Source organism: Peromyscus maniculatus, chromosome 1 (genome assembly GCF_049852395.1).
Source record: "Peromyscus maniculatus bairdii isolate BWxNUB_F1_BW_parent chromosome 1, HU_Pman_BW_mat_3.1, whole genome shotgun sequence".
Classification (NCBI taxonomy): domain Eukaryota; kingdom Metazoa; phylum Chordata; class Mammalia; order Rodentia; family Cricetidae; genus Peromyscus; species Peromyscus maniculatus.
This window is the reverse complement of record NC_134852.1, coordinates 135,644,786-135,659,393: the sequence shown is the minus strand read 5'-3', so window position 1 is coordinate 135,659,393 and position 14,608 is coordinate 135,644,786. Positions and strand designations below refer to the sequence as shown.

At 54.2% G+C, this 14,608-nt stretch overlaps 1 protein-coding gene across 1 annotated transcript in view; it reads right to left on the bottom strand.

The window, feature by feature from the left end:
- Window positions 1-14,608, bottom strand: part of Il21r (interleukin 21 receptor) — a 31,506-nt gene continuing 16,898 nt past the window's right edge. Inside the window, exons 2-9 of the mRNA XM_006980368.4 lie at window positions 11,670-11,732; window positions 8,125-8,227; window positions 7,283-7,482; window positions 6,197-6,351; window positions 5,329-5,506; window positions 4,542-4,641; window positions 3,401-3,485; window positions 1-1,863 (exon numbers count right to left, since the gene is read on the bottom strand). Coding sequence (XP_006980430.1) covers window positions 1,138-1,863; window positions 3,401-3,485; window positions 4,542-4,641; window positions 5,329-5,506; window positions 6,197-6,351; window positions 7,283-7,482; window positions 8,125-8,227; window positions 11,670-11,718 — 1,596 coding nt within the window. The 5' untranslated portion in view covers window positions 11,719-11,732 and the 3' untranslated portion in view covers window positions 1-1,137. The remainder of the gene's footprint in view (window positions 1,864-3,400; window positions 3,486-4,541; window positions 4,642-5,328; window positions 5,507-6,196; window positions 6,352-7,282; window positions 7,483-8,124; window positions 8,228-11,669; window positions 11,733-14,608) is intronic.

Here is a 14,608-nt window from a genome sequence, read left to right as displayed (position 1 = left end):
TTCCTTTCTTTCTTTCTTTCCCTTCCTTCCTTCCTTCTTTTTTAAATGTGCATTAGTGTTTTGCCATGGGTTTTGGGTCTCCTGGAATTGGAGTTACATACAGTTGTGAGCTGCCATGTGGGTGCTGGAAATTGAACCTGGGTCCTCTGGAAGAGCAGTCAATGACCACTGAGCCATCTCTCCAGCCCCTAAAAGCTGCTTCTTGTTGGCTCGTTTGTGTTCCCTGCACTCTGTGGGTGTCATGTAGAGGGTCTGTGGGTAATATGCTCTGTACTCTCTTCCCATGCCTGATACTTGATATTTTCTGAGTACTTACAGGAATTTTCTTTTTAATAAGAAGCCAGGAAAAAACAAACAAAAAACAAAACAAAACAAAACAAAAAAACCTTGGTTGGTGGTACTGTTTCTGAGAGACCAGGCTGTGCATGTCACAGCCCAAAATCCCACTCAGTGCCCTTTGCAGGACTCTCCACAGGTCCCCAGGCTGGAGGTGTAGGCTGACTTTTTCCATTCCCCCACCTCAGGGCATGCATCTGGTCCTAGAAGCCACAAATCAAGAAGCTGTAAGGGCCTGCAAACTACACAGGGCTGAGCCGGGGCAGCCAAGCCATTTCTAATGCCCAGGAAAGCCAAGTCAGCAGAGTTCAGAAGTGGCTTCTCCAGGCTGCATGGCCTGGAGCCACCCAAACTGGGATTCTTAGCTACATCCCTAGGTTCCCCCCAAGCCTTCCCACTCTGATGGGCTCTGGAGGCTCGTTCCATCCCCTGCCCAGGAGAGAAGACAGTGGCACCTGCTAGGGTTGGGTGTGGTGACAGTGCCCTGGGGCAGCAATCTGGACCGGTCTCTTGACACTGACTGTGGGGAGTCTGCAGGGGAGGAGTCAGGGGCTTATGTCCAAGAGACACCTACACTCATGCATGCACACGGTGAGCTCAGGCAGACACACACAGGTAGGACAGTGCACACAAGGCATGCACAGGCACTTCTCGCACATGGATGTGCTAACACACACCCAAGCCACACAAGAACACACACACACACATACCTACATATTCACACTGTAAATGTCAGGCTCAAAGGCCCTCCCAGAGACAACAGCCTCCTGGCCTCTTCTCATTACAGCTGGCCCTCATATGCTAGCTGCCCTGGGCCCCACTGTCCACAGGTGGAGGGGTCCTGACCACCCACTGGCGGAGATAGCTGCGAGGGGGCCCTTCATCGCTCTCCACGGGGCTGCCACAGTCTGAGCCCGCAAAGCCGCTGTCAAAAGTGTCCATGTCCAAGCCAGGGGGGGAGCCTGCTTCACTCACAGAGCTCCCTCCTTGAGACCCAGTTCTCCAGGGTGGACCTGCTGTCCAGTCCCTCTCCTCAGCAAGGGGCAGCCTCAATCTGTCCAGGAGACTGCCTGGGGAACCTCCCAGCCTGAGGCCACCACCTGAGACACAGCCACAGGGCAGAAGAGTGTTGTTTGCGACCAAGAGCAGGTCCTCTGCATTAGGGCCAGCATCCAGGTTCAGGGCTGGGTAGCCATCATTCCCACAGCTACAAGGCCAGGCACATGGACACTCTGCGTCCCCCACAATCACTGTGTCAATGGACACCAAACCATACGGCCGGTCTCTCTCCTCACTGTAGGCTGAGTGCCCTGGGCCAGCTACCAAGGGAACTGTGCACCAGGGGCCAGTCTCGGACACTCCATCACACTCCAGCTGCTCTTCCAGACCTGGTGGCCCCAGGAACTTCTTTCCCTTGGCTGGGTATGATGATGAATGTCCATCATGCACTTGTAGGACTGAGTTTGCTGTGGGATTCTGTGGTGCCAGCTCCAGGCTAGAGGCCGTGAAAGGGGTATCCACCCATTTCTAGGAGAAAGAAACATCGTCATAGGCTGGGGTAGATGCTTGGTTGTGAACAGACAGAGCCAAAGACACATGGACACTGAGACACAGAGACGAGCCAAAGACAGGGAGAGCAGAGGAACAAGACACTAGCAGAGAGAGAGAGAGAGATAGGACCATGCTCAACCCCTGTCCAGGGAGCCCCAATTCTGTCCTCTTTCAGGGCCCGTGTCCCCTCCTGCAGTAAGGACAGACTGCCTTCAGTGTCGTATTCACTCTAGTAACCAGTGCCCCAGCCTAGGATCGGCTGGGTGCTGGCGCCAGGTTCCTGTGTCCTGAGGTCTAAGTGACCCAGCCCAAACCCTTTCTCCTGACACTTCCTGAAGTCTGTAGTTCTGCTGTGTGTCCACACTAGATGGAGGAGTGAGCCCTGCTCACAGCTGTGTCCTCTGTACCTGACACACAGCAGATTTACCCCAAATGTTTATGGATGGAGTGAATCAGTAACAAGCCACGTGGAAAGGCCTTTAGGGGATCTGGACTGAGACAGTGGCCCTGCAGCCTTGAGAACCCTCTTGCCCCTTGCCTGCCAGGACATTGATGTCAATAGGAGAGCCTCCATTGAGCTGACTGAGATCGTCCTGTAGAGCAAGATTCCAGTTCTGAGAAGGTCCCCTGAAAAAACATCTCAGAACCACAACGGTCCACTATCCCTGACCTGGAGTCATTTCTTAGCTGTGTGGCCTTGAGCTAGATCCTTGCCCTCTCTGTGTCTCATTTCCCCCAGCTATGGAATGGCCCCACCCACAGCAGTGTCTTGAGGACTGAGTGAGGTAATGCTTGTTTGCTGACAGTGTGTGGCACACAAGACTAACAGCAACATCAACACGGCCCGGCAGGCAGAAGTGCTGAGTTTCAGGGGTAAGGTAGGGCTGTGGGCACACCCCTGCCCTGCTCTGAAAGGCCTGGCTGGGTCTCCTCCTGGACCCAGGGCTGCTGGGAACCCACTGCAGGAGCTACTGTTAAAAGGCAGCCACAGGCCAGGTGCACAGCAGGTGTTCCTTGGGTGCCCTGCTGCTCTGACCTCCAGGGGCTGCTGCAGGTGGCAGTTCCCTATCCTGACATCATATCCTCTCTCTGATGCCTCCTGCCCTGCTGGGTTTGCGCAACAGTGCTGGGCAGATACTCTGAAATGACAGTAGTGGCAGCTGTACTTGGCAGGGAGAGGGATGCATTGTGGGGTAGGACAGGTCCTTCCCAGGTAGGATTTGCTCCCCGCCATAGATCAAGGCCACTACAGGAAACCCCAGGCACCCAGCTCATGCATCCAGGGGTCACCCAGTTTTCCACTTGCATGGAATTCTAAGCTGGAAATACATCACAATATCTAAGTCTGAGACCAGCTCTGCACCTTGCAGAATAGGGAAACTGAGGACTGGCTCCTGGTCAGGTTGGGCCTGAATACTCTGGGCTCACAGCGTGGTCTTGGGGTCAGGGTGGGAGTGGGTGGGGCTCCCCCAAAGGGGCCAACAATCCAGAGGGTGCAGCCAAGGTGTCTCACCTTGAAGTTCCCGCTGTGTTCCCTGTACAGGGGCTGGAAGAAACTCTCGGGGCTGGGCACTGGTGCCCACACCTTCTTCCACAGTCTGCAAAGAAAGGGGTGATTAAAGCCCTGTGGCAGCAAGGAGGAGGTCTGGCCTCTCTCCTGCAGAAGCAACAGCTTCTATTGCCAGGCACCTTCCTGCCCACCCATCAGTAAAACGGAAGCAGCAGTTACCCTACCCCCAAGCTTCCTGCAGATGCTCAAGTTCCTGCCTCTGCCATCTATTGTGGGCTAGGCACACACTGCCCTCTGGGACCTTGACTTCCTCATCTACCATGGCGGGGGCCGGGAGGAGCCCAGGCTGCCCCCATCAGCTGTGACTGGCACTCTGGTTTCTCCCTTCCAGATTCTCGGTCTCTGTCTTTGAGCATCTCACTGAAGGGGAACGAAACGAGTGTGTGCAGAGCCCCACGAGTGTGTGCGGAGCCCCACGAGTGTGTGCAGAGCCCCACGAGTGTGTGCTGAGCCCCACGAGTGTGTGCAGAGCCCCACGAGTGTGCGCGGAGCCCCACGAGTGTGCACAGAGCCCCACGAGTGTGTGCAGAGTCCCACTCTGCCCCTTATCAAAGGCCTCTGCATAGAGCAGCCGGCCTCAGCGCTTGTGCCGAGGTGGTACGTTCTGGTTTGAATCAGCGGCCCCCTTCCTCTCCATGCCATGCAGAGCAGAAACCCCATATGTCAAGCAGATCCCAGACCACTCTAAGCTGAAATGAAGGGATGGGAAGGGGTAAGCGATCACCCCTTGGGCCTCCAACTTCACTCTCTGGACAAGTCGCAGTCAAGATCCCCTCAAAGAACACAATGTTTCTACCCGACCCTTGCCGCTTCACAGTTGTGAGACTCTGGGCAAGTAGCTTGACTACTCTGGGCTTCTTCAGTTTTTCCTGTATGAAGAGTGGGGTGTCTGCAGTGTGCCCAGCTCACATGCAGCCATTGAGCTGGGGCAGGAGCTCTACAGTGTCTAGCACGTGGAACACGCACACTGTTCATTCACATCACTGCTCTCACCAAGTCTCCAAGCCAGACAGAATAGGTCTTGGTTGGAGGGGCTGTGGCCCAGGCTGACCCCTTCCCTGCCTCCCTGAGCTCCCGGGCTTACCTCCAAGGAAGGTGAATCTTCAGACCCATGAAAATCAGGACAGGGGTCAAGCCGATCATGAGGAGCAGCATGAGGTGAGGGTCCAAGCCTGCTTTGGGCTCTACATAGAGAGCAAACCGTGGGTCCAACAGAAAAGTCTCCCAGAAGTATGTGGGTGGGTGTGCTGGGGATGGTGGGGTGGGGTGGAGGGCTGGGAGGAAGTTGGAACTGATCCTTCTCCTTGGGGTTTGTGGAACGACCCCTCCCCAAAAGGCTCCTGGCCCAGAGGTATGGTCCCAGCCTGGGATGCTACTGGAAGGTGGTAGGACCTTTGGGACTCAGAGCCTAGTGGGAGGAGGTTGGGTCATTATAGACACACTAAAGGAATATTGGGATCCTAGGCCTTCCTCTGTCTTTGCTTCCTGACTACCATGAGGTAAACAGTGTCCTGCACTTCCCCCAATGCAATAGGGCCTTGCAATCCTGAGCCAAACCATAAGCTAAAGTAACCTATCTACTCTGTCAAGTTGATTATAACAGGCATTTTATTCTCATCGCAGGCAAGTGATGTCATCTCTCTGAGCCTTAGTTTCCTCTTCTGTAAAATGGGGCAATGACTCACCCCTCAGGGTTGGGAGTCAAATATACCACCAGAAGCAGCAGCTCCCCTCACAATGAGTGGCTACATCAGGGGATGAATAACCGAGCACATACCTCCCAGCCATGTAGGGAACCTCAGGGCTGATGAAGCTGCACCAGGACAAGATTTAGTACCAGAAGTGAGGTTTCCCACCAATGTCACACTCACCCTCAGCCTGGGTCTGGAAGATGACAGGGTCACTCCACTCACTCCAGGTCCCCCTGAATGGAGTGCCTGGCTGGGGTGCTGCCCGCACCTGCAGCTGGTAGAGAGAGCCTTTGTGGAAATCTTCAGGGAGAAGGGAGACGTTATGTGAGTCCACTGAGATCAGCTTGGTCACCGGCCTCTGGGAGGATGGAAAAAACATGATATTCTATGGTCCCCCAAGCCATCAATGGGGTGCAGAGGACTTCCCCTGGGGTAACAGCAGGCAGGCACCACAGGGAGCATGCATTCTGACTAGATCTGCCTAGAAAAAGGGCTCCCTCTCTGTGCCAGTGGACCCACCCCAAACTGACAATGTCCTGGGAGTAACCATGGGCACTTCTGCACATCATTAACCGGAAGCTTCACAGACAGTGAGTCCCTGGGCTCCATGACTCAGATGACATAGGACATCCTCAACAGTGTACCTTTTTGGAAGTTCTTAATTAAGCCATCTTGTCAATGGATGGCTATAGAAGTCTCCCTGGGAACATTCTAGATGATGCCCTTTATGGAAATCTTCAACCAGGACCATTCTAATAGATGTATAATTCTAGAGGCCCGAATGTCTGTCTAAACAGTGGGATGTTCTGGAACCTTCCAGCTGTGCCCTCTTAAGTAGCCCCACATTTGAAGCAAGTGGACTGTTCCCCAAGTTGCCCCGCTGTAACTGGGGTGGACTGCATGGGAGAAGTCAAGGCGGAGACATAGTGAGGGGAGGTAGGAGAGGCTACACGCTGCGAGGGAGTGCCAAGTCCTGTTCCTTGCCTCACTATGCTGGGACCCGCCTGGATACCCCTGCTGCTCCCACCCCAAAGCCCTGCCACCTCACCACAGCATAGGGGTCTCCGAGGTTCCGATACTGCAGCTCATATTGTAGCTTGCCCCTCAGCACATAGGAGGCGGGTTCTTCATAATCTGAGCGCCAGGAGATATCGTAACGTCCAGAGAAGGTCACGGTCACATTGAAAGGGGGAGCTGGCTTGACTTGGAGGAAGACCCAGAAAGATGAAACAGGGTAAGAATCTGCAGGAAGCAGAGTCCCTCCTGACGTCCCCCAAAGGCCTCGGGTGGCTTTGAACAAAGCACTCCCTGGCCACAGCCCCTGTTGCTTGGACTAGATCTGGGTGAAACATCACAACAGTGACTCAGGACTGGGGACTGTGGGGGAAGAAAGGGCACTCCCAGGCTTAAAGGCTGGAGCCAGGACTCAGGCCCTGCCCAGCCCAGCTGGGGACAGGCATACAGACCAAGAACCTCTGGGCTTTCTTAGTAGAAAAGAAAAAAACAAAAGCAAAAGCAAGAAGCAGAAGCTGGAAATCCAGAGGGCTGAAGGAAGTTTCTTAAGATTTAATGTTAGTGCCTTCGTGTGAAAAATCCCCAAGCAAGGTTGTTTTCAATTTCTCTCCAAAAGAAGGGGCCTCATGCCACATAGAGATGCATAAATATAAACAGATACACCCTCTGCCATGCGCCAAAGCTGCCGCCCCAAATCCCTCCTTTGCCCAGCTCAGCCCCTGGGGACTGCTGCATCCAGGTCCACCCTGGGGCTCTCCTAACTTTAGGCCCCTTGCATCTAGCTGGGAGGATTCCATGTTAGCTGACTGGTGCTCATTGCTAGGAACAGACTCCTAGGAGGTCATGTTTAAAGGGTCTTTACAAGGTATGCCTTGTCCAGGGTCAGGTAGACAGGGAGGGCTGAGCTGGGTCCCCGCCTCACATCTTTCCAAGCCTCTGATGCTCCTCTTGGGCACTGAGACCAAATCCACTACCAAACCAGCACACCTTAGCTAAAAGCGGTGCATCTAAAAAAGGACGATCCAAGGACAGTAGATTTTGAGGGCACGAGAAGAGCTCCTCGCTTTGAGGTCAGAGAAGGGTCCTGGGTCCTCGTCAGCTTGGGGTTCAGGGTACTCACTGCTCTCAGCCAGGACAAAGCTGCCACACTCCTGGGAGTTGTTGCCAGAGTGGTCCATCATGTTGACGGTGAAAACATCATCCGACATGAATCCAGACAAGGGCATGTGGCACGTGTACTTCACGTGTGTGGTGTTGTGGCCCGACCTACGCAGGCTGCAAGAGGTTTCCTTGTCCTGCAGCTCCTCATATTCATCTTGCCTTCAGGGACAGAGCGACCAGTCATGCATGGCTGGGGACAGTGGAACTCGGTGCCCAGGGCAGGGCAGGAGTTCAAAACATGAGGGTGAGAGGGGCTGGAGGTAGGGCCGAGGGTCTCCTGGGGACAGTCCCCTCCCTGCAGTACCCAGCACACTGAGTCCAGACACAGCTTGCATTCCTCAGAGGACCAGGCGCTCACTACCTGGCTCAGGGCAACAGCTCTCAGCTATGGGAATTTGGGCCGGAACCTGTCTCTGTCGGGGACAGAGAGTAGACTGCTGTCCTGTAGGAAGGCTGGGCAAGTTCCTTCCCTCCTTTCTGTCCAACGCCACTGAACACCCACGGGTCTGTGCTTAGAGGCATGCAAGCTTCATTCTCTGCCCTGACAGAACTTCCAGGGACACTGGTCGGGTGGGGTGGTGGTAAATGCTTTGGCTCTTTAACTCCCACGGGGCAGAAAGGATGGGGACCTGGCTCTCAGCTCACAGTCCCGGTGGGTGCCTTTGCCGGTGGGAGGGACGGGCCCTTGTTTGCAGCTAAGCTTCTTGCTGAGCACGCCACAGGTCAGCTCAGCCCAGGGCTCCCTCCCAGCCTGCCACCCTCTCCCAGCAGTTCCTCAGCCCGGGAGGCATGGCTACTCACCAGGTGAGAGTGAGTGTGCTGGGGTGGAGGTTCCAAGTCTCCAGGACACAGGTGACAGTCCACAGGTAGTCAGTGTAGCAGGTGAGGTCCAGGCAGCCCCAAGCTGGAGGATAGCAGAGAAGCCTTTTTGAGTGAGAGACAGTCGGAAGGCCTTGGCAAGCTGTCTGAGACTGAGGACAAGTTTGGGCAGAGTCGCAGGCTGGGATGAAAGCCTGAACACAGGGACTCTTGTCACCTGAAATGCCTTGTGTGAGTTCCAGCATGTCAAGACTGGGCATGGTGATGAGGTTCTTCTAATGTGGAACTGGGCCTCATATTTGGTCCCCAGGCCACTGTCCCTCAGAGGGTAGGGACACTCTGAACTCCCCACAGGCTGATGGACAGACAGATCCCTGAGGCCAGGGACAGTGGCATGCGTCATGGTCTGAGCCCCCAGCCTCATCGAGGGGAGGGGTTTAGTGAGGACCGTGAAAGAGTGGGGAAGACTTCTACAGTTGACTTCCTGTAAAGCTGGCTGTGTCGTGGCCAATGACAGCGTGGCTACCAAGCTGTGACCAAAACAAATGCCAGGGCGGCAGGAGCTGGCTGGAAGAGTCACCTCTACCCTCAGCCTCTCCCCCACCACCCCAGCCATTTGTTACACTTTCCAAATGACAGGCGCAGGAGGCAGGGGCACATCTGGCTTCCCAGCATTTGTGGAATGGAGGCAGGTGGATTGCTAGTTCACGACGATCCTGGGCTACACAGCCAGTCCCTGTCTCAAAAGGGAAGAAAACGTATCTACCTAATTATTAAACTGAAATAATACAGAATTCTGGATACCACCCCCTCTCTGGGGTTTGTAGCTATGGAAGATGTCTAGGGGAGCAACGGGAATAGTTAAGGGGGTTCAGGAAAAGGGACAAGGCAGGGGGACTATGCTCAACGTCCAGTACACACATAAGAAAACAATGAAACAGGGATGCAGTCGTTGTCCAAATCTTGTTCAGGGTTTGGCCAAATGAGCAGAGCCATTTTGAATTTTGCTCTGTAAAACTGCACCGGTATCTTCTCCCCACACACTGGAAATGTGCCATTTTCAACGGCTTCTTCCTTCTGCTTCCTGACCAATGAAAGCCCTGAACCAGTGGACTTTGCTTCTGGGTTCTAAGCTAGATTCCAAGGCCAGACCTGGGCTGTCGAGGACAGCATCAAGGCTCCAAGGGTAGATGGCTTTCCTGGGCTGCTGAGCTCTCCTCCCTGGGGACCAGCATCTTCCTGGTCATGTGCCTGGCAGACTCTACTAGTGAATCCCAGCACACTCTCTCCCAGGCTAGCCCCAGAATCTTTCTCACAGTTCTTACATAGCTCCTACCAAAAGTTGTAGAGACCAGGCCAGTGAGATGGCCCAGTGGGTAAAGGTGTTTACTGCCAAGGCTAACATCCCTGGACCTCACATGGGGAAAGGTGAGAACTGATTCCTGCAAGTTGTCCTCTTTGGCAACAGGCAAAGCACATAGACGTAAAAAGGGAGGGAGGGAGGGAGGGAGGGAGGGAGGGAGGGAGGAAAGGGAAGAGAAGGAAGGAAAGAAACAGTATGTAGTGCCAGAACTTGAACCCAGGACTTTGTGCACTCTAGACAAATACTTACTACCCCTGAGCTATAGCCCTAGCTTGGGAGGGGACAAGCCACTGGGGCAGAAAGAGCAGAGCCCATGGACTGCTGAGAGGAGGCTGCCAAGGCCAGAGTGAGTGAACAAGCCAGGCAGTACCCCACGACTGGATGGCAGCCACCCAGGCATCCCACAGAGGTTACTACAGAGTGCAGAATGCAGCTGCATCTCACTAGGTGACCACAGCCCCAGGATTAAAATTGCCTCTTTGCTATCCCTAAGCTGGCTACACAGATCCCCAGCCTCCATGACCACATTCGAGTGAGGAGGTCAAGCCTGAATCGCATACGCTGCCACATAGAGCAGTCATTTGATACAGCAGCAAGCTGAGGCAGGAGGATTACAACTACATAGGGAAACCTTGTCTCAAAAACTCAAAAGTGAATGAATGAATGAGTGAGTGAATGAATGAACAGCAGCACAGCAGGTGCCTAGGGCCCTGCTAAAATTAGGATGTATGTGTCCCCTCAAACGCTTAGGCCACAGCATGTGTGAGGAGGTGGAGTCTCCAAGGGTAGTGGAGTCCCCAGGCCAAGCTCCTAAGGGGGTCTAATGGTGTTATGGGTGGCTGGAGGAGCCAAACCCCTTTCTGCCCCCCATCCTGCCTCCTGCCATAAAAACAGGAGGCCCCGCACCACACTGGAAGCAGATGCTGAACTTCACCAGCCACAGAGCCTCTGCATCATGGCCCTGAGCGCCTGACCCTGGGAGTGTGAAAGACACATGTTTGTCCATGTCTGTGGGTTTGTGAACATGCATGTGCACATGGGAGTCGAAGGCAGAGGTCTTCCGCGGTCTTTCTCAACCTTGTTTTTTTGTTGTTGTTGTTTTTGTTTTTGTTTTGTTTTTGGGTTTTGTTTTTTGAGACAGGCTCTCCCATCCAACCTGGAGCTCACCAGTCGGGCTAAGCAGCCTGGCCAACATTCCCCTGGGATCTGCCTCCATCTCCTCAATGCTGGGATACTAGATAGGCTCAGCTGCACCCAGTCCCTTCTGCGGATCCTGATGCTAGAATGGCAAGCACTTCGCAGATGCCATCGCCCTGCCCACGTATCTGCTCCTTATAGTTTTGTCTTAGTGCCATGGGACTGAGTCAGACCTAAGTCAGGCAGCCGGCCACCCCCAGGGCGGCCACAGGGTCTGCCTTCTCCCTGAACCTCTCTCTGTATCCTCCACTGATGGCAACATAGCCAGGCTCCACAGGAGGAGCCAGAGGGGACATTCTAGCCTCAGTGTGTGACAGGGGTCTGTTACCCCACCCCCACTCTTACCCCCTGTCCCCAGTGCAGGCACTATAGGGGTTTCCAGAGCAGGCAGAGCGTGGGCATTAGAAAGGGAAATCAAAAGCCCGGCCTGTTCCTCTGGGAGCTATTTAAAGTACTGGATATTTCGGTAAAAACCAGAGCAAATGTTGCTGAGTCGGCAGAAGGTCAAGTTCCCCTTACCCTGGGTGGCCTGCACAGCCTCTCATCTCCCGGCTCTTGATGGGGAGAATGCCCTCGACAGCACTCTTGACCTGCAGCTCTGATGCCTTCCCTCGGGACTGCTAACAAAGTTCTGGCTCTTCTATCCCCACCTCCTTTTCCTCCAGCCTACTGAAGGTTCATGACCCCAGTGAGAGTCTTGCACAAAGAGGAATGGAGGTTAGACCAAGGGCAGGACTTCCTTCCCACGAGGGTGGAGAGCCTTTCTGTTTACTGAGCTCTTTGGTTCCCTGGGTTCTAATCAATCAAAGCATTCAGCTTTAGTAGACAGTAGACAGGGGCTGTAGATTGCGGGTCAGTGGCCTGCAGCCACGACCAGGAACCTACAACACCATGTGGGCCCCTGCTCAGTTTTGTGGGAGCCCATCACATGGGTCCATGGCCCCTGCAGCCATTGGTGGAGACTTACCTCCCTGGAGGATCAGCAGGAGCAAGGGAGCGGCCAGGCCCTGTGGCATGCTGTGTCCCAGACCTGCGAGAGAAGTGTGTGGAATGTGAAGTGAACCAGTGTGGCCATGCACTACTGAGCAACCTCCCCACCTAGGGTCTGTGCCTGCCACACCAAAGAACCAGTCCAAGGCTCACAACAACCACCCCTCCCCACCCCCCCCACCCCCCCCACTCTCCCACCCCCCGTTGAATACTAAAGATAGGGTTAGCCCACAGTGGGGCTTCTTATTCCAATAGGAGGCCCAGCTAGCCTACAGGCAGCCAGCCACCCCCAGGGCGGCCACAGGGTCTGTATTCTCCCTGAACCGCTCTATCCTCCACTGATGGCAACAAAGCCAGGCCACCAAACAAAGCTGTCCGGAGCCCCTGACTGGCTGAGATGGACAAAGACCCTTGCAGAACCAAGGAAGTGATGATACTGTGGGCAGAAAACCATAGCTGGCCAACACCAGGCTCCCCCTGCCCTTCGCCTGTGGAACTGCTAGCCCAGGAGGACCACCTGCCCGGGCTCAAGAGCCCCATGCAGGCCACTTCCTCCAGCATGGAGCTGGGACCAGGTCCTTGAGGGAAGATGGTCCATGCACGGATCAGGTCAGACCTATGGCTTTTCCCAGACACCACCCCTGACCCCACAATAACACAGTGCTTCATCTGGGGTTCCCTTAGATCCAGCAGCACTGACTGGCCTTCCTGACCATCATCAAAGAAACAGTGTAAAGGACCAAGGTTCAGACGGCCAGCTGTGAGTGCTAGGCCAGCCTCTTGCTGTCTCTGAGCCTCATAAAATGAAGCAGTGAAGGCCCGCCCAGAGCTTTGAAACAATTCAACCAGGTGATGTGCACTCCGACACACCACAGAGCTGACTGAGCTAGAGCAGAGTCCGGAAGCTTCTAGAACAGAACCCCAAGAAGAACAGTGTGCCCAAGGGGCTTCCAAAATGCCTTACTCTCAAAATTACTTATTTAGTGTTTTTCTATAAATGGCCTTAAACACTTGACTCCAACCCCAGTCTAAAAATTACTGCTCATGGTCTCACACTTTTTCCACAAGAATATATTTCCCCCTCCTTCCCTTCCCTTCCCTCTCGAGACAGAGTCTTAACTATGTAACCCAGGCTGGTCTTGATCCTGCAAACTTCCTGCTTCAGCCTTCAGCCTTCTAAGTGTTGTAATCATTGTCATTGTCCTAACATCAATATCGGAATAGAAGATTCTGGAAAACATCAGTTCAACTTGTTGCCTTGAGTAACAGTGAGCTTGGGTGGCCCCCGCCCTCACAAGTCCTGTGGTATGGTTTGACTGTGTGTCCCCACAAACTCTGTGTGTTAGAAACTAATACCCAAATCACTCTTGAATGAGATTGGGGCTAACTGAGGTCGTGAGGGTGGGGCCCATCATGGCATTAGTGAGTTTTAAACAGAGCATGGACTGGAATGGAATTCAGTGATCAGCATTTGCCTAAACATATGGGAGTCTGCCCCCAGCGTTGAAAAAGAAAGGTGAGGGAGGACAGGCAGGGAGGACAGAAAGGAAAAGAGATCCACGCTGGCACAATTGTGCCTCCCCCTGTACAGCCCTGCACCATGCTGTGATGGTGCACGTTCCCTTGAGCTTCCCAGGCACCAGACTCGCCGCTGAACAAACTTCTCACTTCCCAGTCTCGGGTGTTTGGTTCCAGCATCAGACCAAACAGAGCCATGCTCATGTGACAGTCTGAAGAGGTGACCTCTGACCCCAGGAGGCTCCAAGTATGCTCCGCTCTACAGTGTCAAATCTATGATGCCAGCCCCAGCACAGGAGAACTCTGTGTCACATCTCAGCCACAGGGCAAGTAGAAAGCCTCTGCCCTTTGTCCAGAGCCTCTTCTCCCCCTCTTCATACCACAGCTCAGCACAAGCCACTGGTGGACAGCAGCTGCCCTGCCTGCCTGGACCGGCAGCCCTTCTCACTGGTGGCCAACATGCTTCCTAAACTGCAGCCCCTCGGCACGGTCCACTGTAGCCCCTCGGCATGGTCCACAGAGCAAGCCAAGCCAAGCCAACCACCCACTTGCCCATTCGCGCTGCCCCGTGACTAGATAGGGCAAGACGCAAGCTCAGGGAAGCCCATGGCAGCCAGCCTGGCCTCCTCTTTAGAACTCTGGCTCTGATGCTTTTCTGGGCACCTACCAGAAACCTGCAGCCACCTCGGTGTCTCTTAGAGATGCACCTTGGTTGACAGTTTCAGGGCTTCAGCATGTCCCAACAAGAAGGTGTGGTGGAGAAGATCAGACAGGATTGTGAGGCAAAGGGAGCTCCCATCATGGTGGCCCAGGAAACAGGGAGCAAGGCAGGAACCAGGTTGCGTATCACCTTCAAAGGCGACAGACTTCCTTTATCCAGCCAGGCTCCATCCCCTCCAACATAGAACAAGTATTTAAACACATGAGCCTGTTGGAGACACTTCAGATTCAAGCCACAGCAGGAGGGCTACATTAAGAACATGATCAGGTTGTATCTGATGTCCATCCATATCTGAATCTTCCATTTACATGAGCCCAAACACCCCTATCCTCCACTGTTAGTTATAATTTTGTTGCTTTTTCCAAAGAGGCCTGGCATCGCAGAGTGGAGGAGGGGCCCAGCATTGGCAGCCAGCTGATCTCTGACCCGTCTGTCTGCTGGCCTCAGTTGCCGTCTCTGAAATGGGCACATTCTTTACCCCTGAACCTCACAGCTGAGAGCAGCTGTCTGAATGGCCCATTGTTCTCATCTGCCCCTGTTGCGGTGATAAACACTCCCGCTGAGGGCAACTAGGGAATAAAGGGTTTATTTCTTTTTACAGCTCTCAGGTCACCTCCAGCACTGAGAGAAGTCAGGGCAGGAACCTGGAGGCAGGAGCTGATGCAGAAGCCATGGAG